Below are 21426 nucleotides of genomic sequence, written 5' to 3' on the forward strand. Positions count from 1 at the left end.
AGGAAGAAGGGGAGGATAATTTAGACTTGCCAATGTGAGAGATGAACAAACCTGCACCATTTCCCATGTGTATCTTACCATCTCCAGTGTACTCGCTCTTAGTGGAAAGATTGGAAAGATCATGAGTAACATGATGGGATGCTCCAGAGTCTGGGAACCACCATTCTTCAGGTGAGGATTCAGATTTAGTGGTGGTAAAGGCAGCTGAATAAGCTTGAGAAGTGCGAGGAGGTCCGGAAAAACGCTGAGTTGGGACAAACTCTTTGTCAAACCTGTGGTAACAAATTTCAGCAACATGACCCTGAATCCCACAAATTTGACAGGTTGGTTTGCCATTGTTAGTGAACCATGGTTTTCGACCTCCTCCTCTACCATATCTTCCTCTTCCTCGGCTTCTTTGTGATGAAGGAAAGGACTGTCGTGTAGGGGTTTGATTGTCTATTTTCCGTTGCTGGGGAAATATAGCAGTGTTTGCTGTTGGTGGAGATGTAACATTGAGGTTGTGAGAATCGAGTCTCCCTTCATGAGACATGAGAAGTGCACTAGCTTCAGAAAAATTGATAGAATCAGTTTGGGAGGTAATATGCACTACAACCGAATCATACTCAATTCCCACACCACCAAGAATATGTAAAATTTGATCCTCATCAGAAATGGGATGACCACAAGCAGCAAGTAAGTCCATGAAACCTTTCATCTTACTAATATAATCCTTCATTCTCAAATCCCCTTTTTTGAACGTTTGCAGTTGCAGCTTGTAATGCATCACCCGAGCCTTTGAGCGTGTAGCAAAAAGAGTGGACACCCGAGACCATAGCTGAACAGAAGTATCACAGCCAATCATTTGGGCTTGAACACTTTCACTCATGGATGCCAACAGGAAAGAAAACAGGAGTTGATCCTGACGGCACCAAGCAATGAATGCTGGATTAACAATTTCCGAAGCTCCATCACTGAAGATAACACGAGAAGGAACAGGGGGATGAGTTGAAATGAAACTTTCAAGACCAAGTCCTCTTAGTCCAGCTAAAACTTGTAGATTCCATAAGAGATAATTTTCATCTGTTAGTTTAACAGAGTTGATCTGATTTGCTGGATTTACGAGTATAAGATTTGGATTGGGAGAAGCAATATTTGGTGACGATACGGAGCCAGGATCAAGAGAGGCGTCAGCCATTTCTTGAAGGCTCTGATACCATAATAGAGAAAACGAAAAAGAAATCTAAGAGATGAATTTTATTGCTTGATTGATTCTCAGTTTCACGTATACATTTATCCTAGATCCAACAAATAAAAGATTGACACCTAACCCCTGTTTGTTACAACTAATCAAACAATATTCTGTTACATTGAGTGATGGGCTTCTTCATGGGCTTTTAGCACTTTGGGCTTTCTCTTTCATTGATTTGGGTCATACACTTTGTGGGCTTGTTCTGGTAGATGGGCTGTTGTTCTTCTCCTTTAACTAGAAATAGACTAAAGCCCAGCTAAGAAAGACGGGCTTATTAAATAAAGCCCGATTTTCAGTCCAATTCAATTATTCCTATGTAAAGCCCGTTGCTTCCAAATCAGGTGGGTTCGTGACAGAACCACCGTACAAAAAGGATGTACGTACAGTATAATCTTTATGTATGTGTAAAATGAAATAATATAAAGTTTATGCTGATTCAATGGCGATTGCGGCCTTGCGAGTTCATATATAGTCAAGTAAACATTAACGTACGATCACCGTTTTTTTTAAAAGAATCTCAAAACTAGTTGACTTGAAACCTAAGGGAAATAACTCATGAGATATCAAATTGGAGCTGTAAAATGGTAGAATTAGGTGAAGAAAATCCAAGAGACGAGAGTAAAAGAAACCGAGTAGAGGACTCGTTGTCAAGGGAGATTCTTTCGACTTCTTAATGTTATTCACAATCGATTACATTACTCCATTTTTGACCTATTCAGCTGATCATGTTTTTCGTTGCCCTTTTGTCACACATGCTGTCACATGCATGTATGTATGTATGTATATCACTCGTTTTCTACATGCAGCTAGCAGTTTTTATCCAATCGTGTTCCGTTTATAAGTAGGAAATATGCAATTCTACCCACCGACCATTTCATAATTATCACATCGAGCTGAGCTGAGCTTCGTTGTTTGATGATAATTACGTAAGATGCATGTCAAAATTGCTAAGGGGATCGGGTCAAAGAAATCAAGCTACTAGCTCGAGCATTTTATTGTTAAAAAAGAATTTACACTGACTTGGCTTTTTCGCTGAGAAATATTCGTATATTCTCCCACTAGCACGACATTGACCTACTCTATTCTTGACTACTCCTCATTTTTTTTTAATATATGATATTATTTTTTTTATTTTTTTTTTTTTGTAAACTTTAGATGCGTTTACTACGGCTTTGCATGTCCCATCTCTCGTTACTACATGATATAAAAAGCCAGCCAGGATTGAGCTAGCTATACACGATATAATACCCATCGATCTCTCTCTCCCCCAAACCAAAGTAATTTCAAGTATTTTTTTGTCCATTGTTACCTTAAGAAAACCTATCTCCATGGTTGATGCAGTACTTAATGAAGAACAGATTGTTGAGTTCAAAGAAGCCTTCAGTCTATTTGACAAAGATGGTGATGGTTAGTGTTTCTTCTTTTCTGAGTTTGAGAGGAATAAATATTGTCAACTCGATCGATGAAATGAATTATTGGTAGCTATATTTATGATGGGTTTGTTCCTAATTCAAATTTACATACGCAGGTTGTATTACCATCGAAGAATTGGCAACAGTGATAAGGTCTCTGGATCAGAACCCCAGTGAGGAGGAGCTTCAAGATATGATTAATGAAGTTGATTCTGACGGGAATGGGACTATCGAATTTGCTGAGTTCTTGACTCTCATGGCCAAGAAAGTCAAGGTATGTACATTCAAACATTTGGCTTTGGTGGTAATAATAATAATGTAGAAAGAATAATTTCCAGGACACTGATTCCGAGGAGGAGCTCAAGGAAGCATTCAAAGTGTTTGACAAAGATCAAAATGGTTACATTTCAGCTACTGAGGTGCCCTTCCCCTTCATATATTGATTAGCTTAGAGATAAAATTGAATCAAATATTGCAAGTGTTGGATAATCTAGCTAGGATATTTATTAATCATAATGTAACTCCGACCCATGGAATATTTGGAGGAGCAACCCAATATGTTTTGCTGTAAGTAACAATAGTTGTCATGTTAATACAATATCCGCTCTATTTTTTAATAAAAAGACGTTTTGCGCGAAGGTAGATTTCCTTAATTATATTTTTTATATTTGCCTCAGCTGCGTCATGTAATGATCAATTTAGGGGAAAAATTAAGCGATGATGAGGTTGAGCAGATGATTAGAGAAGCCGATTTGGATGGCGACGGGCAAGTTAATTACGATGAATTTGTGAAGATGATGCTGACTACTGGTTGAAACCATCGACTGATTTTCATGACAACTTTCTTTTAAGTTTAGTGTTTTTCCAGTTGTTTTATATTTGCATTCAAATTGAAGCTGACGATGGAATTTGTATTTCTTAACGAATTAATTGATTTTGAATGTTTACTTTTTTTTGTTCCATGTGTTGACCTTTGTTTGAAGAAATTGTTACTTCAAAAGCCTATTTTGATCATTATGAGTAATTATTTTTGCATCTCGTCTCTTTCGGCGTTCAACCGGAATTTTGACTAGTTATATATAAAATATACAATTTCTTAACAAATTTTGGCATGCAAATTTCCGTAATTTTAAATATTACAACAAATGAGAACAAAATTCATCAATGCAAACATAGTAACGATAAGATTAAGAGTCAAAATTGAGAAAAATAGAATTATAAGATTAAAAGTAATACTTCAATTGCTTCAAAAACAAAAGGTGATATTTTAATGTAGTTCTGGCAAAAGTGCAGGTTAAAGAGGATTGCCGACCAAACAAAAGAAAACAAAATTAACATCCAACGTCACATTATCAGACTTTCCCTAAACTGGAGTCACCAGTGCAAAGGAATAAAAGAAAACTTGGGTGGTATCAGCAAAATCTAAGCACCGACGACTTCGGCCACCTCAGCCATAGTCTCCTCAGCAGGCCTCTCCAGCTTGATACCGACGTCTTCACTATAATCGCCGTGAACCTTCAAGTTCATGCAAATACAGACAAAATTTATGATACAACAGAAAAAGATGAATCGACTCTCGGTTTGTGTCCTATGTAATAGACATGGTTAACAGAAGTTAGATCCCGTATTTCATAGATGTTCTGATGACGACCAGTGCAGTCATCACATTTTTTCTTGAATCATGAACAAAAATATAAAAGATACCAATCTTATTGCTTCAAGACGGTGAAGGCTAACTTATTAATAGTGACATAGGGCTAAAAGGAGATGATGGACAATAAAAACTTGCCTCCATTAACTTGCCAAGGTCGAATTTGGGAGCTTTTAAGATCTTAACCTTCCTAATGTACACATTTTGCAGAGGGTAAATGCTAGAAGTAGCCTTTTCAATCTCTTTTCCGATTGACTCAGGAATGAACTTTTGAACCAAATCCTTGAGATCACAAGATTGTGCCTGGTTAACCATGATTTCCCGCATCTTCCTCCGGATCTAAAGGAAAAACAATCATCCACATGAAATCGATATATTACTGAAACAGAACATTTACTTCAACATAAGCCACGCCAAATTAAGGATGAAGGAACATATACATGGTGTGAATAAATTTGAAACAAGTTTGTAATAATTCAAGTATTTACTTGACGAATTTGACTGGAAAGGGCGTAACATGTCCTCTTCTGCTGATTCACACGCTTCTTCGTGAAACCAATGCAAAACATCCTCAGAGTATAATTGTCAGTTGTCTTGACATCAACATGAGCCTCAATCAATGACTGCCACTTCTTCACAAGTGACCTCAACTTATCAGTAGTAAAGTCCATACCCTGCAGCTCACCAAGGAAATAAAAGGCATTAGATACACAGAATGCACATTATCACAAAAGAGTTTGCATCTTTAGCTCCTTCATACCCAGAAGTTTGTGAGAACGTTCTTGCCCTGAACATCTTCAACTCTCAAGCGGATCTTTCTGAAGGCATGGTCTTCATCACCTTGAAGGTCAGCCAAGGACACCTCAATGACACGATGCTTGAGTCCTTCCGAAGCAATCTGATAGAAAGAACAAATGTTGAACATGACACATGTAAAATAAAGCATAAAAAACATTCAACTCCATTAGAACAAGTATTGCATTTCATAATTTCAACAAGCACGAAAAGAACCATCAAATAAAAATGAAAAAGACCATTTTCTCTTCATTTGAGCACTTGTTTGTCTACCTAGTATCTCCTGAGGAACATTAATTAATACATCAACACTCGTCATACCACAACTTCCTTAAACATGTGCATAAAATAAACAAACCAAAAAAATTTTGTTGAAGCACTTCGTAGTGAAGCACGGGTCTTGATATGCTTTAGAGGTTCAAGGCACCCTTTAACGCACTTTTAATGCAAGGATGGGTGAAAACAACTAAAAATTAAAATAATACACATTCATTTTTGTATAGAGATGTAAATATTTGACATATTTTCTTGCATATGATTGATAAGAGATTGCTTAGATTGTAATATAACATCCCTCTCACGGAAGCACATTTTAATAAAGTATGCTTCTGATTTTGAGATTCGAGCTTAAACTTTACGATATACAAATTCTTACTGCAAAATCTGCTAGTTATAAGTTATAACTATAGATTTTACCTTAATCAAGATCAAATAAAACCGTGCATTAGTTCAAAAGCATGTAAAACCAGACTCCAACATCCACCATAAGATTTAAATAGACAACTAAGGTATCCATGAAACACTCATGACATGAAAAAAGAAAGATCCTTTGCAAAATGCTTAAAATAAATGCAACATGATGAATACATTTCCTCAAAATAAGTAGATTAACTTGCTCCAAAAAACAAAAGTAAATTACACTTTTTTGGACCCAAGACGCAGACACATGAATCATGATAAAGAGAAAAACAGAAATACCACACAAATAAAGCAAGGCTACAGAAAGAATGACCGAGCTTTTCACAGATAACAAGATACAAGTAAAATCCAACACAGATCAGCTAACCTATGAGAATAATACATGTGACAAAGTAAACAAAACTTGGAAAAAACATTATTTCTGATAAGAAAAAGTGAACGGCAACAGCAGGCTGGCCAAACACAATGATCACATCGAAGATTTGTGAAAATTACCTAGAGCTACATCCGAATTTCAAAAACAATAATTCCTTCGACACTAACTCACAAGATGAATAAAAATCAAATCTTTGATATGAAACTTAACAATGTGATACAATAATTATTATACCTTTGTACCCTGAGTACGAGTAACAAGGGTTTTGCCAACATTTCTGGTATTGAATATTGAAGGCGCTTTGATATCATACCAATCTTTCTTGGCAAACGGATCAGTCCTGTTATAAATCACAAACGCAATTTTAGCCAAAAACCGTCACTTTATATTAAAACTAGCACCGTTCAGAATACTCACACTTTCTTCTTGCCTCCCTTCTTACCCTTTGAAATCCTCTTGTTCTTTCTGAAAATAAACGATATGATTAAAAGGAGTGATATTATGATAAAATAGTTTCATATATTAAGTGATGAATATATTTACGAGAAATTGTAAATAAAATCAACAGAAACAGAGAAAATACCCGACGGCCATCGCTGCTGAACTTTAGCTGACAGACTACTCTGAGTGAGGCTAACTCTATGTAAGACGTGCTCCGCTTCAAGAACCCTAGGAATAATTTAATAATCCATAATATAGTTTTGGGCCTGTTATGTTTCGATTGTTTTTGGGCTTACTTAGTTGAACTATTGGGCTATTCCTTCTCAACAATCTTTTACTCCTTTGGGCTTGAATCAGGTAAGTAATGGATTCATGATCCCAAAGTATGAAGAAGGGGCGAATTTAGTGAGATTTCTCTTCTAGTTTTATAATTTATTCTGAAACTTCATGTTCATCCAAATAAAAAATAAAAAAGATTTATAAATTTAAAATAGTTCTTTTGTGGGATGGTCTCAAAAATTTTTATCCATGATACATATTAATTTATCATGAAAATTAATATTTTAACATAAAAAAAGATATTTTTTCATGAGTTGGATCGGGTCGGAGACGCCTAACAAAATTGGTATGTGAGACAATCTAACAATAGTTTTTGTGTAATTATAAATATTATAGTATAATCATTACATGTTTACTATACTAAAATTAGTATAGTTTTGTTCATATATCGAAATATATTGATATTGTTGTAATTTTTTTCTGCTTCAACGTTTATATGGGGTTCTAATTTTGTCATGTTTTTTCCCCGTAAAAAATAATTATATACATAGGATAGGGGTATTTTGGGAAAAAATATACGTCTCAATAACCAAAAGTAATTATTGCAAGGGTTCCGTTTTGTTTGTATAAATATGAATTTATACATATTCTAATTATAAATTCATTAATTCTTTACAAACATGTATTTTTATCTTAAAATTCAAAATTTGACGATGATTTATCTTTTATTTGAGTCATTCATAAAAAAGTATTACTTTTTATGCTAAAAATAATACTTTTTATTGTAAATATGAGCATAGTTAACCTGTATCACGAATAAAAATATATGACACTATATCACAAAATACTTACTCATTCATATTATACGTATATGCGGGTGTATTGATATATAATGCTTGCTGAAGATTACAAACTTGATTGTTTGCCACATTAAATAAATTAATCCCACTTGCATTATGAAGTCACACTTCAAAAATTAAGTTGGAATTCCATGGTTTACCAAGTAACATTCTTTTGAAGTCATAATAACAATTTTTGACAAATGATTTTGACAATAATAAATGATTTATTGCATCTTATTCTGATACAGATTTAGACAAAAGGTAATAAATTTTAATAACTTTCCAGCTCATTGTAACATTGATTCCGCGGCCCAACATTAAAAGCCCAAAAATAAAAGTAATGTCCAAGCCTATTTTAGCCCCAACATTACCTGGTACAGCTATGGGACCAATTTGCTTGATATGGATGCTGCTTGCCTGATGATGCATTAAGAACGTCAAGTAAAATCAAGAGAGGATATGCGTGTCACCCAACCCTTATCTGTTTAAACTGCAAGAACATTTTATAAGGTTGCAACATGTTTCTATCTTATCCTGAATGAAATGAACCGTAGGTCACAACATCGAAAGTAGCAACACTGCGATTTAATTTAACCCTCTCTAAAAACACGGGAAAATGCAGCGGTAAAACAAACAGAAACAATCAATGGAAACAAAGATTATTCTGTTTTTGCCAAATTTCTGCTCAAGTCCTAGGCTTTGGTGCTAGGCCAGTCTCTACTTTCTTGATCTCAAAGATGAGCATTCTCCACATCTTTAGCACAAACATTTCAGCTTCATCGTCTAGAATAGATTGGAGACGTTCAAACATCTCACTGGCATTTATGTGTTCCTCAGTGCTGGAAACTACGTAGTCCACAAGTGTAGCTTCTTCTTCTCCCAGAAAGTCAGTGATCTTCTTTGATATCCAGGGTCTCATTCTCTCGTGCAATGCGTTCTGTAAAATGCAAACACAAAACTAATAAGCTGCACACAAAATGGTGCCTGTTTATTTCAGGAGAAGAAAATAGAGAGATCAAATATTTCAAACTTAGGGTCTGGTAACATTTATATGTAAGATGGTAGATATTCAAATAAAGTTAGTGCAAAACTCTAGTATAGTCAGGGAGGCCCCACGGTAAACTCCTGACTTTCAAGAAACCTTCACGGTTATATACTTAGTTGAGTAATGAGAAATTTAGACAAAGTGGGATGCTTGATTGGTTAAATTAAGATGGTTCTATATTCATTCACCATGCAGTGCTAACTTTTTCCAACACATCTGGAAATAATCGGATGATATTTGATCATTTCACAGGAAAAAGCAAAATCAAAATATATCAAACAAAAAATTTAAATTTTAGACATCGGCAAATTTAAGTCACCTGTTCGTAAATAACCCAGTTTATCTCGTACGAGAACAATTCATCTTTGATCTTTGGAATTGCGTCAATCAGCTGCTTAGCATCCAAGAGCTTTTGGTTTTCTGGTGTCTTCAACTTATTTGCTCTCTCCCTGTCCGAATGATCCTTTCTGCTATTCTCACGAGTACTACTAGTCTCTTCGTATCTACCACGATCGCACTGGCTAGATTTCTAACGCCTGCTTTTTTCTTTTTCTATTCCAAGTTTCTCTTCTTTAGGTTTCACAGTTGAAATTCGATTTACATATTCTGTTGCCGCAACCATGTTGGTAGATGGGCCTTCCAATATGGAAGATCGAACTGTTTGCTGTTCCTCGGTTGAGTAATCAATCGGGACCAGTGGCCTCATCTTCTTTTCCTTGTGTGCATCCTCATCCTCATCCTCATTAAATACAGAAGGGATTGCAGCTCTTTTCCCAGACTTTGAAAGACCAAAACCAAACTTTCTGGTAGGTTCCTGTTGCTCATTTGTTGCAGCATTAACAGTTTCATCATTGATGCCATTCTGTAATACCACTTCACCTGCAATCAACCAAAGTGATCTAAGACACGAGATGTGGAAGGTGCATTAGCAACATATCATAAAATTAAAAAATTACTTTCATATATTCCACCGCTTGGTAGGAGGTCAGAGGTCTGATCAACTGCTTTAATCCGATCTTCAAGATATGATGCATCATTGGGGAAAATGGTACTCTCATGCCCATTAGTTGGTCCAGCAGATATAGTTTTCTGAGTCTCCTGCTGTTTTTTTAGCAGTTCTTCCTCAGTCTTCATTTTAGATTCTGCAATCTCTTCTCCCTCTCTCAATCTATCAGCCACGTCCTCTTCCTTCTCCCTTTGTCTCCTTTTCCTCTCTTCATCGCTAGTCTTGTATTTCCTCTTTTTCCCATAGCCATCATCACTATCACGCTCTTGGTCCATTATTTCCCACTTCCTTTCTTGAGACTTCTCTTTCTCTTTCTCACGCTCTCTCTTCCGCCCATGCTCTCTCTCTCTTTCCCTAGTTTCCCAATCTTTTTCACACACTTTGTACCTGCGTTCTTCTTCCCTGCTCTTATATTATCTATCTTTCTCCCTCTTAACCCGTTCTTGCTCTCGCTCCCTCTCATATCTTTCAAATTCCTTTTCCTTTTCTCGCCTTGATACACGGTTTCGGTCTCTGCTCTTATCATGCCTTCTACTCCTATCCGGAGAACCAGTTTCAGTCCTGTCATGATCACTCGAGAGCTAACTTTCACCAGTCTTCTCATCTTCAATTTTGTCTTCAGCGTCTGCAAAACAAAATTGAAACATGTCAGGGGTGCTTATGGAGAACCAAAGTTTAATGGACAAAAGTGTTTCCATGGGATAATAATGCCCGGCACCCTTAAAAACGAATTCCAACTGAGGAAGTGAAAAAAGGAACATCTTTTCCATTCACAGGCAAAAGCGAAACTCACCATGCTTTGCCACATCTGTTTCTGATTCTCCATCCCTTGACCCAGAAGGCTGTTCTGAGTTTGAGTTGCCAGGACCATCAACAGCTGTTTGTAGAGGTGGGGGTGGGGGTGGCAGAGGTTTGTTCTTTGACCTCTCATCTAGCATGCTAGTAAGCTTTTCAAGAGCCTCACGGTCTGCTTCCATGTCTTCATCAGTTACAATACCAAAATTGGCATCATCACGATTTTCCTTATTCAATTTTTCCCCGTCATCTTTTTTCTCTTCCTCTAAAGAAGGCTTCACAGACTCATTTTTATCAGAACCTGATGCAGTTGGTTCCCCTGTCCCAGAAACTTCTGTTTCTGATCCTTGGATAGTCTTCGTGCTTTCAATTTTTTTCTTCACATAATTTTCAAGATAAACAGAAGTTGCTTGATTAACTTTTAACTGCAAATTCATCAAGTCCACTAAATATAAGCCAAAAAGAAGTCCAACATTTTTACGAGAAAATTGATAATTTAGAAGAAAGTTATAGGCGAAAGTTATTTACATTACGAGAATGCATCCGGGGTTATTGAAAAAAGGCCCTATCAAGACAGAGATATTAACTATGCTATCAAGAAAGAGATATGAACTATGAGAAGGAAACAATTAGCATGTGATTTTAGTTTAAATTTGATATATCACATTGACTTGTGTTTAGTGAGTACTCTGTAGACTGAGATATTTATTTCAACCATCAAAGCCAAATACTTAGCAAGAAGAAAAGATTTTCTGGCAATCCAGTGTCTTGAAGTGAAGATTGCCAGCTTGAAAAAATATTGGACAATTATTGAACAAGTGTCAAATACCATTAACTCCTGTCCATCGACATATAATTTATTGAGAAGTCGCATTGCACGAAGAACTCCTACAGCAAACTCAAACTCGCAAAATCCAAAGCCTTTCAGAATCCCATTAGTAGGATCTTGCACCCGTTTCCAACCCTCTACAGGCCCACAAAGCTTCAGAAAAAATAAAAAGTAAGATTTCATTGAAGTGAGCACACAGTACATTAGACTCGATAAGTTTAAAAAAAAAAGTGGCAGCCAAGTATAAAGTACGATTCTTGTACTTGCAACAGAGAAAGCATGAAATCATTTTCCACAGTTGACGATATCTTCCCAACATATACAGTTGTCTGCGGCTTCTCAGTTATTACAGCACTTGGGATAAAAGGTTGCCTAACAACAGGAGAAGTAAAAGGACCACGGATTCCAATGATCGGCGGACGTGCCAGAGACGGCATGACACCAACAAGCGGTGTTGGAGGAATCCTGGACGTATCATTGGGGCATAAGGAGAAGGATAACAAACGCCTGCACAAGGAGACACGAGATCTAGGCTAATGTGTCAGAATTTGTTCGCGACAACATACAATGTTCCTTCATATAGCTGGAAATCATGTGTATAAAAGAACCAATATGACAAATCATCCGTTGTTACCAAAAAAATAAACAGGTACGACAACATTCACCAGCAGAATATAGAACCTGAAGGGACATCAAAACAATATAACTCGAATTCATGAATCAGGAATAAGTGAACAGATCATAACCTCACTTGTAAAACAGAATGCGGATCAAAAACTATCCAATTCCAGGCACCGTATGCGAAGATTTAATTTGAGTTTTGAGAAGAGAAAATCAACTTCTCACTCACGCTAGAGCGATAAAAAAAAAACAGAACTAAGATAAAGGCCTAAAACATTTAATTACATTACCCCATATCAATGGTTTTAGGTGTCATTTTAATAAAATGCATAGAAAACTAAAACCAAATTGGGAACGAGAAGATTGTGATACCTTGATTGACATAGGCATGGCTGCAGTCAACTTTTAATAGAGTCTGCTGTCGGCAATTCAAAAATTAAAATCCCATGAAAGGGATAAACATTCTTATAACTACAACAAGTATCCTCATGATTAAAATAGGAGTACCAGAAATGCGTTGTATTTCATCAGAGGCAAATCACATTTTGTTCAGCCTATTACCTGGACTTCAGTTAGATGCTTTTTTTTCCTATTCCTTGTTTTCTATGAATTAATATTACAGACATTATCATTCTAGTACTAAATTGGCACTTAAGCTAAATTAATCAAAGAAACCAAACAAATAAATTGCATTCATACCAACAAAAAAGGAGTTGAAGCATTGGGATACTCAGTAGTCTCTAATGAAGCCTTCCAACCTTTCCCAACGTAATCAATCATGAGTGCAATGTAGGAGAAAACATAGTCATCGATACCCCTAAATCCAACCAACATATAGCTCTCCCCACACCTTAATGACACTCATTCTTCCTTTTTCATCAACATATCATATCATACTATATAAATGAAGCTCAAGTATGAATATGTATTATAGTCCTAGTTTCAACATGATGTTAATGCCTACGTGGCATACAATAGAATCAAGGCAATCCACTGCCAAGTTCATCACAGCTTAAAACGTTTAGAAGTGCTAAGTCGTATAACTTTAAAATTCAAAATTACAGCAAACTTTTTATTTTTGAATTAACCATGTAATATTAACTCAAAAAATATTTCATAAGATGATGCATATGAAGAACAAGACATCACACACAGTTAAATTAAGAGAGGGCGAGACAGTGTCAGAAACGGAGAAAGGACCCACCCGGAGATGGCATCGAACCTTGGGGAAAAGTCTGAGGGGTCGGGGGATAGCCATTTGGCAGGGGCATTGGGTATCTTAAAGGCTGCGAGGCCATGGCATAAGGAGGCGTAAAAACCTGCTGCGCCAGAGCCATTAAAAATTGAGGCGGCGCGCCACTCCCGAATCCCGAAGCTGAAGCCATCGTCACATGCAGCATCGCGCTCACCCCCGGCGGCGGAACTCCGTGATTCTGATATGGAGGAACAGGTGAAAACAGGGGCGTGGAGCCGGAAGAGGGAACCGGAACAAGAGGAACAGCAAGGCGAAAGGATGGCTGGATCGACGGCGGAGGAGGCGCGCTCATATTAGGGAAAGGGGTTAGCGATGAGGAAGATAGATCGGATTGGATGGATGGTTTGGGGGTCGAATTATCGGAATCTGGTTGGTCATTAGTGAGAACGGGATCGGTGGCAGCTGTTTCCGGCAGCGTGGCTGGCTCCGCCATTGATTCTAAGCTGGTTGTCACAATAAACCTGGGTCAGTAAGTCGGGATCGGGATCGGGCCCTAATCCAATTTGTGGCATAACTGCTACCATTTTTATCATTGTTAATTAATAATAACAAAGCTCGTTATATACTTATTTTTCTATATATTTTTAATCATTGAATCGATTGAGGAATTTATTTTGTGTATATTTAAAATTCATCACGTTGGATTTTTTTAAATCTGAAGTTAAATTGGTTACACATTTTTCTATACTTTTAATTTAGATATATTAACGAAAATAATCATAAGAAAAAAAAACTACCAAATATTGAAATTAGACTATAAAAAAAAGTCATTTAAATTAGGATTGAGAAAATATTCAAATACAACATTAAATTAAATTTTTCATTATTTTTCCAGTGGAAGTTATTAAATTTAACGGGAGAATAAAAACTAGCATTTAATTGTTTGCACTGCTGACTTAACATCACTTTTGCATTTGGGTCAACCCAACCAGTTTATTTATATTGATTTGATTACAAGCGACTGGATAGCTGAAAGCCTCTCTCTTACGTATCTAATTATATATTTAAATTTAGAGTAGGTTTTTTTTTGAGACGGTCTCAAGAATCTTTATCTGTGAGACGAGTCAATCTTACTGATATTCACAATAAAAAGTAATACTTTTAACATAAAAAATATTACTTTTTATGGATGACCCAAATAATAAATTCGTCTCACAAAATACGACCCGTGAGATCGTCTCACACAAATTTTTACCTTAAATTTAATGTTGATCATATATGCATGAATATCCATACAACTGAGTGAAGAAGAATAAACCAATTTAATTCCCCCGGATTTGATTGAATAAGCGCAGGTGGATTTTTATTCCATGCTCATAAATATAAGCAAGTGTTCAGTGTTGTTATTCACACATTTGAAAATACGAAGGAGCTATATTCTTTGTAATAATTCCACCATTTTTTTTCTTCTCGCGTAATAAATATGCTATCAAATATTGAGTCCGAGTTTACGATACTTGACCAATGAAATTTCCCTATATTATATTTGAGTGTGATTAAGAATTTTGAAATTTGATTCACCCTTTTAACACATTGCAATCATCTCTTATGGTGGATCAAACACTCAGACTTTGCCGCGACCAATCCTGCTAATCCCGAATTTATTCATCCAAACATCCTCGCATCAGACAATCTCATTTACACACCTAAAATAATACTTTCTATATTTTCTCACTGAATTGGGTATATGACCACCTTACCAGTAGCCCGGTTCGTTTCCAGGTATGAGAAAGCTTCGTTAACCTTGTCGAAAGGGAAGGGTCCCTTAGGATCGATTATCGGATTCACCTTGCCACTCTCCAGATATGGAGTCAGATCCTTTAAATATTCTCCATTTGAAGTGACCACGAATCTGAAACCTGGCGGGGTTACAGCACCGGTTAGGACAACCACACTCCCGCCTTCCTTCACTACTTTCACTGCCCTGTCGCTTTGTCCTGTCATGTTCGAAATAGAGAAAAAATGCATACTTATAACTCATCGAGCCATGATCTAGCAAAGATTGAATGGAGATTATTGAACTCACCAACTGCATCGTAAACTACATCATATTTCTCCGGCATGTCTTCAAAGTTCTCTTTAGTGTAGTCAATAGCTAAGTCAGCACCCAAGCTTTTCAGAAATTCAAGTTTTGATGTGCTGGAAGTGGCAGCTATCTTTGATGCGCCAAACACATGTTTTGCAACCTGTGCAAAGAAGTACTAACTTTTAGTAGAATTTTTGAATTAATGACTAGAACACTTTTCTGTCTGAAGACACGTTTTTTTTTTTTTCTCCCTTTTTCATTTAGAAGATAATTTCAGTAGGCAACATCAGATATAGACCGGATGTAATTCAGTAAGCTACAAATCAGAAAGCACAATACTCAGAATCTCCAACAGCAATTTCAAATGGAGCTACAATAAAAAAGACAAGGATCAATTAGAGTTTTATTATTTTCTTTACCTGAATCGCAAGCGATCCAACGCCACCAGCTCCACCAAGAACAAGAATGGATTTACCCTCAGAAAAACCAGCCTTAAGAAGGCCTTCGTATGCCGTCTCAATTGCAAGAGGGAGACTGGCCGCCTCCACGAAATCAAGATTCTTAGGCTTCAGGGCCAATAATTTCTCCTCGACGGCAGTGTATTCCGCTAAAGACCCGAACTGTTTTGGTCCATTCAGTGGCTTCTCATTGATGTTTCCATACACTTGATCCCCTTCCTTCAGACCATTCACCTGACTTCCAACTTTAACCACTACGCCGGCAACATCATAGCCTGGAACCGTCTGTGCGGAAAACAAAAGTCGAAAAACAGTTCAATAAAATGTTTCTTTAGTTAGTGACGTACTTGAAATTAAACTAGACCTGATCAGTAAAGATAAAATATTTTTACATTTTACGTGTAACTTTTTATAAAAATTTAATCCAAGTCTCAAATTTCTAAAAGAATTACACAAAAATATACCAATAAATGCAGTTGGGCAGCAATTACCTCTTTACATCAGCCACTGCTCTACTACCAATACATCCAAAACAAAAGACAAAACCAGATTTGACAGGATTATACATTTATACCCAAAAATAGCATAGAGAGAATGAAACGATAATATCAAGAAACAAAAGGGTCATGTTAAAAATTACAGGAAGAGGTGAATCTGTGGCCTGAAATTTCCCTAATCTCCTCTTGAAATCGACAGGGTTAAGCGAAGCAGCAGCAACTTTAATCAGAACCTGATCTCCCTTGACCTCAGGTACGGCAACATTCGACTCAAATTTCAACACATCAACACCCCCATACTCACTGTATGTCCAGGCCTTCATTTCAGAGGGAACTGAGGAAGAAGAAGCAGCAGCAGTTGAGGTTTCCGCAGATGGAGAAGCTGCAATAATTACTCTGAGGTTTCGAGGAGCATCAATGGGTTTTCGGACGAAATGGGTTGGTTTTGCACAGCCTTTTATGCTTAATGGGGAGGATAAAAAAGGAGGTGGATGTTTGGTTAGTGAAGAGTGGAGGATTGATCTCCATTGGAAAGTTGTAGAAGAAAGGATACTGACCATAGTTTTTCAGCTTATCACTTTCGACACTTCATGCTTCTTTATGTGTCATGCACACGGTGAAACAATGCACCAAATCTTTCTAATTCTAAAAATCTATTTTTATTTTTTGGTCCTATTAATTGAATTTAATTTTTCAGACACACATATATTTGAATACAAATTTTAAAAAATAATTGAACAATGTTGAAAAATTATTTAAAAATGTGTTAAATATTTGTGTTGAAAATGTGAATGTTGAATGTTGAAAATTAGGTAAAATTAGGTGTTGAATGTTGAAAATTAGTGTGTGATGATGTAGGTAATGATGTATTTTATTTTTGGATTATTTGTAAAAATTTTCTATAAATAGATCTCTCATTTGTGAAGAAAATCACAATTGAGTTGAGAGAAAAATATTATAAAGTGTGTAGTGTGATAATTTTGAGAGTTTGAGATTTTTACTTTTTTACCGTAAATTTTTACTTTTTCACAACACGTTATCAGCACGAAGCTCTAAAAGTCCTCCATATTTTTCCAAGCTCCGAACAGAAGAAAAAGGTAACAAAAGTAATAATATTTATTTTACTGTTATTTATTTATTGTTTATATATGTAATATATAATATAATGTTATTGTTAGAAATAATAAAAATAATTTTTTCAAAAACTTGTTATAAATCCTGGGAGGATGTTAAGACGACATCCCACACTCCCGGTAAGGGATACGACAAGTATAAAAGCCTATAAGGTTTTTTAAACAAAATAACTTATGACACCTAATTATAATAATGTGATATGATATACATAATTATTTAAATATGACTAATATTATATACACCATATTATTACCATAAAATTATACAAATACATACATTTATTTTCTTATACACCAACGGTAATAAACGGTAACAAAACGGCTAGTTTTTGCTCTATAAATACAATCTCACAAATACATTCAATCACTCCAACTTTCTCTTCTTCTCTAAAAATTATTCTTCATCAAATTTTCGAAGAAAAAAAGAAGATGGCTTTCACGAGGTTATTTTTAATTATTTTGGTTATCATACTCACCAGTCTTGTATTTATCGGAGAATATCCTCCTCGTGTGTTTTCTTTATTTTTACGAATACTTGTACTTGTTGTTTATCCATTACTTTGTATTGCAATATTCATTAACTAATAAAATGCATCGTAATTTTTAGTACCACCATGGCAAACTTGGCAAAGCTCGAATTCATCGCTCTTGATATTACTGGGAAAAACTATATGCCATGGACTCTTGATGTAGAAATGCATCTTGAGTCATTGGGTCTAAGCGAGACCATTAAAGAAAATGGTATATCTTCATCACAAGAAAAAGCAAAAGCTATAATATTTTTACGACGACACCTTGATGAAGGTTTAAAATGTGAATATCTCATCGAAAAAGATCCCATGGCTCTGTGGAAAGGATTAAAAGAGAGATTTGAACATATAAGGGAAGTTATACTTCCGACCGCCCGTGATGAATGGAATATGTTAAGATTCCAAGACTTTAAAAAAGTCAGTGATTACAATTCAGCGATGTATAGAATAATCTCGCAGTTAAAATTTTGTGGACATGAGGTTACAGAATCGGAAATGCTTGAAAAAACATTTTCCACGTTTCACGCATCAAATATAACACTACAGCAACAATATAGAGTGCGTGGATTTGCGAGATATTCTGAACTCATCGCCTGTCTTCTTGTGGCGGAAAAGAACAACGAGCTATTAATGAGAAATCATCAGTCCCGACCCACTGGATCAACAGCATTTCCAGAAGTAAATGCTGTAAGCAAAAATGAATTTAAACCTGGAAACCAAAATCAAAGTTACAGACAAGATTTTGGTCGAGGACAAAATCGAGGTCGTGGTCGTGGTCGTGGACGTGGACGTGGACGTGGAAGTGGTCGTGGTCGTGGACGCGGCCGTGGTTTTGAAAATAATCGAGATAGTTATTTCTATAACTCATCTCAAAAGAACGTCCCAAACCACCCACCGAAAAGGCATCAAGAGAATATGAGTGTTAATGAGAATCACTCAAAAAGATTTGAAAGTTCTTGTTTCAGATGTGGTACTCCAGGACATTGGTCCCGTATTTGTCGAGCCCCTGAGCACCTTTGTAAACTTTATAAAGAATCAATAAAGGGGAAAGAAAAGGAGACCAACTTTACTGAACACAGTGAACCTTTGAGTGGTTCAACTCATTTTGATGCTGGAGATTTTCTGATTGATTTCTCAGATAATGATCAATTTGATGGTGGAATAAATATGTAAAATATTTTATTTTTTATGTATTCGTATGATAATGTTTTATAGTGTGTTATATTGTATTGTATTTTATTGTCAATAATTTTATTTCATTGCATATTTTTTTGAAGTTCAAATATGGAAAATGCTACGAACCAAGCTGAAGTTTGCATACCTGATAGTGGTACAACGCACACTATCCTCCGAGATAAAAGATATTTCTTGGAACTAAAACCAACAAAAACAACGGTGAATACAATATCAGGTCCTGTAGACTTGATTAAAGGATGTGGTAAAGCACAATTTTTGTTACCTAATGGTACAAAATTTTTGATCAATGATGCTTTATATTCACCACAATCGAAAAGAAATTTGTTGAGTTTTAATGATATATATTCCCATGGGTATGATACTCAAACAATGAATGAAGGGAATGAGAAATATATGTGTCTTACCACATATAAATCAGGAAAGAAATATGTGATTGAAAAACTACCAATGCTCCCTACTGGATTGCATTATACACATATACGTCCCATTGAATCAAACATGGTAATTGATAATTCTTCAATATTAACCAATTGGCATGATCGATTAGGACATCCTGGTTCAACAATGATGCGAAGAATTATAGAAAATACACATGGTCATCCATTGAAAGACCAGAAGATCTTTCAGAATAATAAGTTTCAATGTAAAGCATGTTCTCTTGGAAAACTTATTATAAGACCATCACCAGCCAAAATCCAAACTGAATCACCAATGTTTCTTGAACGTATTCAGGGTGATATTTGTGGACCAATCCATCCACCATGTGGACCATTCAGATACTTTATGGTATTGATTGATGCCTCCAGCAGATGGTCACATGTATGTTTATTGTCAACTCGAAATGTTGCATTTGCAAGATTACTTGCTCAAATAATAAAATTGAGGAATCAATTTCCCGATTATACAATCAAGAAAATTAGACTTGATAATGCTGGTGAATTTACTTCCCAGACTTTCAATGATTATTGTATGTCTATGGGAATCATTGTTGAGCATCCTGTTGCTCATGTACATACTCAAAATGGATTGGCTGAATCATTGATTAAACGTCTGCAAATGATTGCTAGACCAATGATTATGAAAACAAAGCTCCCTATTTCTATATGGGGACATGCAATTTTACATGCTGCTTCATTAATTCGCATCAGACCAAGTGCATATCATAAATACTCCCCATTGCAGCTTGCATTTGGTAAAGAACCAGACATTTCTCATCTGAGAATTTTTGGATGTATGGTGTATGTGCCTATTGCACCACCTCAACGAAAGAAAATGGGACCTCAAAGAAAGATTGGAATTTATATTGGTTATGATAGTCCATCGATCATTCGATATCTTGAACCACAGACAGGCGACGTGTTCACAGCACGTTTTGCTGATTGTCATTTTAATGAGGAAATCTTCCCAATGTTAGGGGGAGAACAGAAACATACCGAAAAAGAAATTACATGGTATGTATCATCATTGTTACATCTGGATCCAAGAACAAAACAATGTGAAAAAGATGTACAGCAAATTGTGCACTTGCAAAGAATAGCAAATCAAATACCAGATGCATTTGCAGACACAAAAGGGGTAACTAAATCATATATACATGCTGCAAATGCCCCTGCTCGAATTGAAATTCCGAAGAAACAAATTGAAGATAGTCATGATGTCATTAAACGCCTGAAGCGTGGAAGGCCAGTTGGTTCCAAGGATAAAAATCCTCGAAAAAGAAAATTCATAGAGAAACACAATGATCACAAAATAGAGAATGATGTTCCTGAAGAAACACATAATGATCACAAAATAGAGAATGATGTTCCTGAAGAAACACATGATGATGAAAATGTTTTGTCAGAACCACAAACTGACGAGAATCATGAAATCTCTATCAATTATATTAATACTGGAAAAATATGGAACCGAAAAGATATAGAAGAAATTGATGATATATTTTCTTATAATGTGGCAATCGACATCATAAATGATAATGAAGATCATGAACCAAAATCTTTTGGTGAATGTAAAAATCGGCAGGATTGGATAAAATGGAAAGATGCCATCCAGGTTGAATTGGATTCGCTAAATAAACGTAATGTTTTTGGACCTATAGTCCTTACACCTGAAGGTGTAAAACCTGTTGGATACAAATGGGTTTTTATTCGAAAGCGAAATGAGAAAAATGAAATAGTAAGATATAAAGCTCGACTTGTTGCACAAGGTTTTTCTCAAAGGCCTGGAATTGATTATGAAGAAACGTATTCTCCTGTGATGGATGCAATTACGTTTCGGTATTTGATTAGCTTGGCAGTATCTGAAAATT

General features: G+C 35.9%; 3 protein-coding genes and 1 pseudogene across 3 annotated transcripts; 1 reads left to right on the top strand and 3 right to left on the bottom strand.

Annotated features, from left to right (window-relative positions):
* The first annotated feature begins 2480 nt into the window (after positions 1-2480).
* Positions 2481-3626, top strand: LOC140979345 (calmodulin-1-like). The gene is made up of 4 exons (XM_073444699.1): positions 2481-2638; positions 2760-2917; positions 2982-3062; positions 3321-3626. The coding sequence occupies exons 1-4, from the start codon at positions 2560-2562 to the stop codon at positions 3456-3458; spliced, it is 456 nt and encodes a 151-aa protein (XP_073300800.1). The 5' UTR covers positions 2481-2559; the 3' UTR covers positions 3459-3626.
* A 232-nt stretch (positions 3627-3858) lies between these two features.
* LOC140978556 (small ribosomal subunit protein eS1-like) lies at positions 3859-6882 on the bottom strand. The gene is made up of 7 exons (XM_073443707.1): positions 6748-6882; positions 6582-6629; positions 6399-6504; positions 5055-5192; positions 4783-4968; positions 4433-4633; positions 3859-4158 (listed from the first exon to the last, which is right to left on the bottom strand). Exons 1-7 carry the CDS (start codon positions 6756-6758, stop codon positions 4066-4068), a joined length of 783 nt encoding a protein of 260 aa, XP_073299808.1. The 5' UTR covers positions 6759-6882; the 3' UTR covers positions 3859-4065.
* Positions 6883-8168: 1286 nt separating this feature from the next.
* Positions 8169-13796, bottom strand: LOC140978557 (RNA-binding motif protein 25-like; annotated as a pseudogene).
* Positions 13797-14734: 938 nt separating this feature from the next.
* On the bottom strand, positions 14735-16878 carry LOC140978558 (2-methylene-furan-3-one reductase-like). Its single transcript, XM_073443709.1, has 4 exons — positions 16402-16878; positions 15723-16046; positions 15304-15463; positions 14735-15214 (listed from the first exon to the last, which is right to left on the bottom strand). The coding sequence occupies exons 1-4, from the start codon at positions 16816-16818 to the stop codon at positions 14949-14951; spliced, it is 1167 nt and encodes a 388-aa protein (XP_073299810.1). The 5' UTR covers positions 16819-16878; the 3' UTR covers positions 14735-14948.
* Positions 16879-21426: the final 4548 nt, after the last annotated feature.

This window comes from Primulina huaijiensis, chromosome 6 (genome assembly GCF_012295235.1).
Source record: "Primulina huaijiensis isolate GDHJ02 chromosome 6, ASM1229523v2, whole genome shotgun sequence".
NCBI lineage: Eukaryota > Viridiplantae > Streptophyta > Magnoliopsida > Lamiales > Gesneriaceae > Primulina > Primulina huaijiensis.

What these genes read in the sequence shown, in the direction of transcription:
- LOC140978558 (XM_073443709.1), bottom strand. Translation starts at nt 16,818, where the DNA reads ATGGTCAGTATCCTTTCTTCTACAACTTTCCAATGGAGATCAATCCTC. An exon ending in CCACAGATTCACCTCTTCCT is followed by an intron (nt 16,047 to 16,401) that starts GTAATTTTTAAC and finishes TTTTCCGCACAG; the next exon opens with ACGGTTCCAGGCTATGATGT. An exon ending in TGTAGTTTACGATGCAGTTG is followed by an intron (nt 15,215 to 15,303) that starts GTGAGTTCAATA and finishes CGAACATGACAG; the next exon opens with GACAAAGCGACAGGGCAGTG.
- LOC140979345 (XM_073444699.1), top strand. Translation starts at nt 2,560, where the DNA reads ATGGTTGATGCAGTACTTAATGAAGAACAGATTGTTGAGTTCAAAGAA. An exon ending in ATTTGACAAAGATGGTGATG is followed by an intron (nt 2,639 to 2,759) that starts GTTAGTGTTTCT and finishes TTACATACGCAG; the next exon opens with GTTGTATTACCATCGAAGAA. An exon ending in GTTACATTTCAGCTACTGAG is followed by an intron (nt 3,063 to 3,320) that starts GTGCCCTTCCCC and finishes TATTTGCCTCAG; the next exon opens with CTGCGTCATGTAATGATCAA.
- LOC140978556 (XM_073443707.1), bottom strand. An exon ending in AAGGGAGGCAAGAAGAAAGT is followed by an intron (nt 6,505 to 6,581) that starts GTGAGTATTCTG and finishes GATTTATAACAG; the next exon opens with GACTGATCCGTTTGCCAAGA. An exon ending in ACGTTCTCACAAACTTCTGG is followed by an intron (nt 4,969 to 5,054) that starts GTATGAAGGAGC and finishes GGTGAGCTGCAG; the next exon opens with GGTATGGACTTTACTACTGA.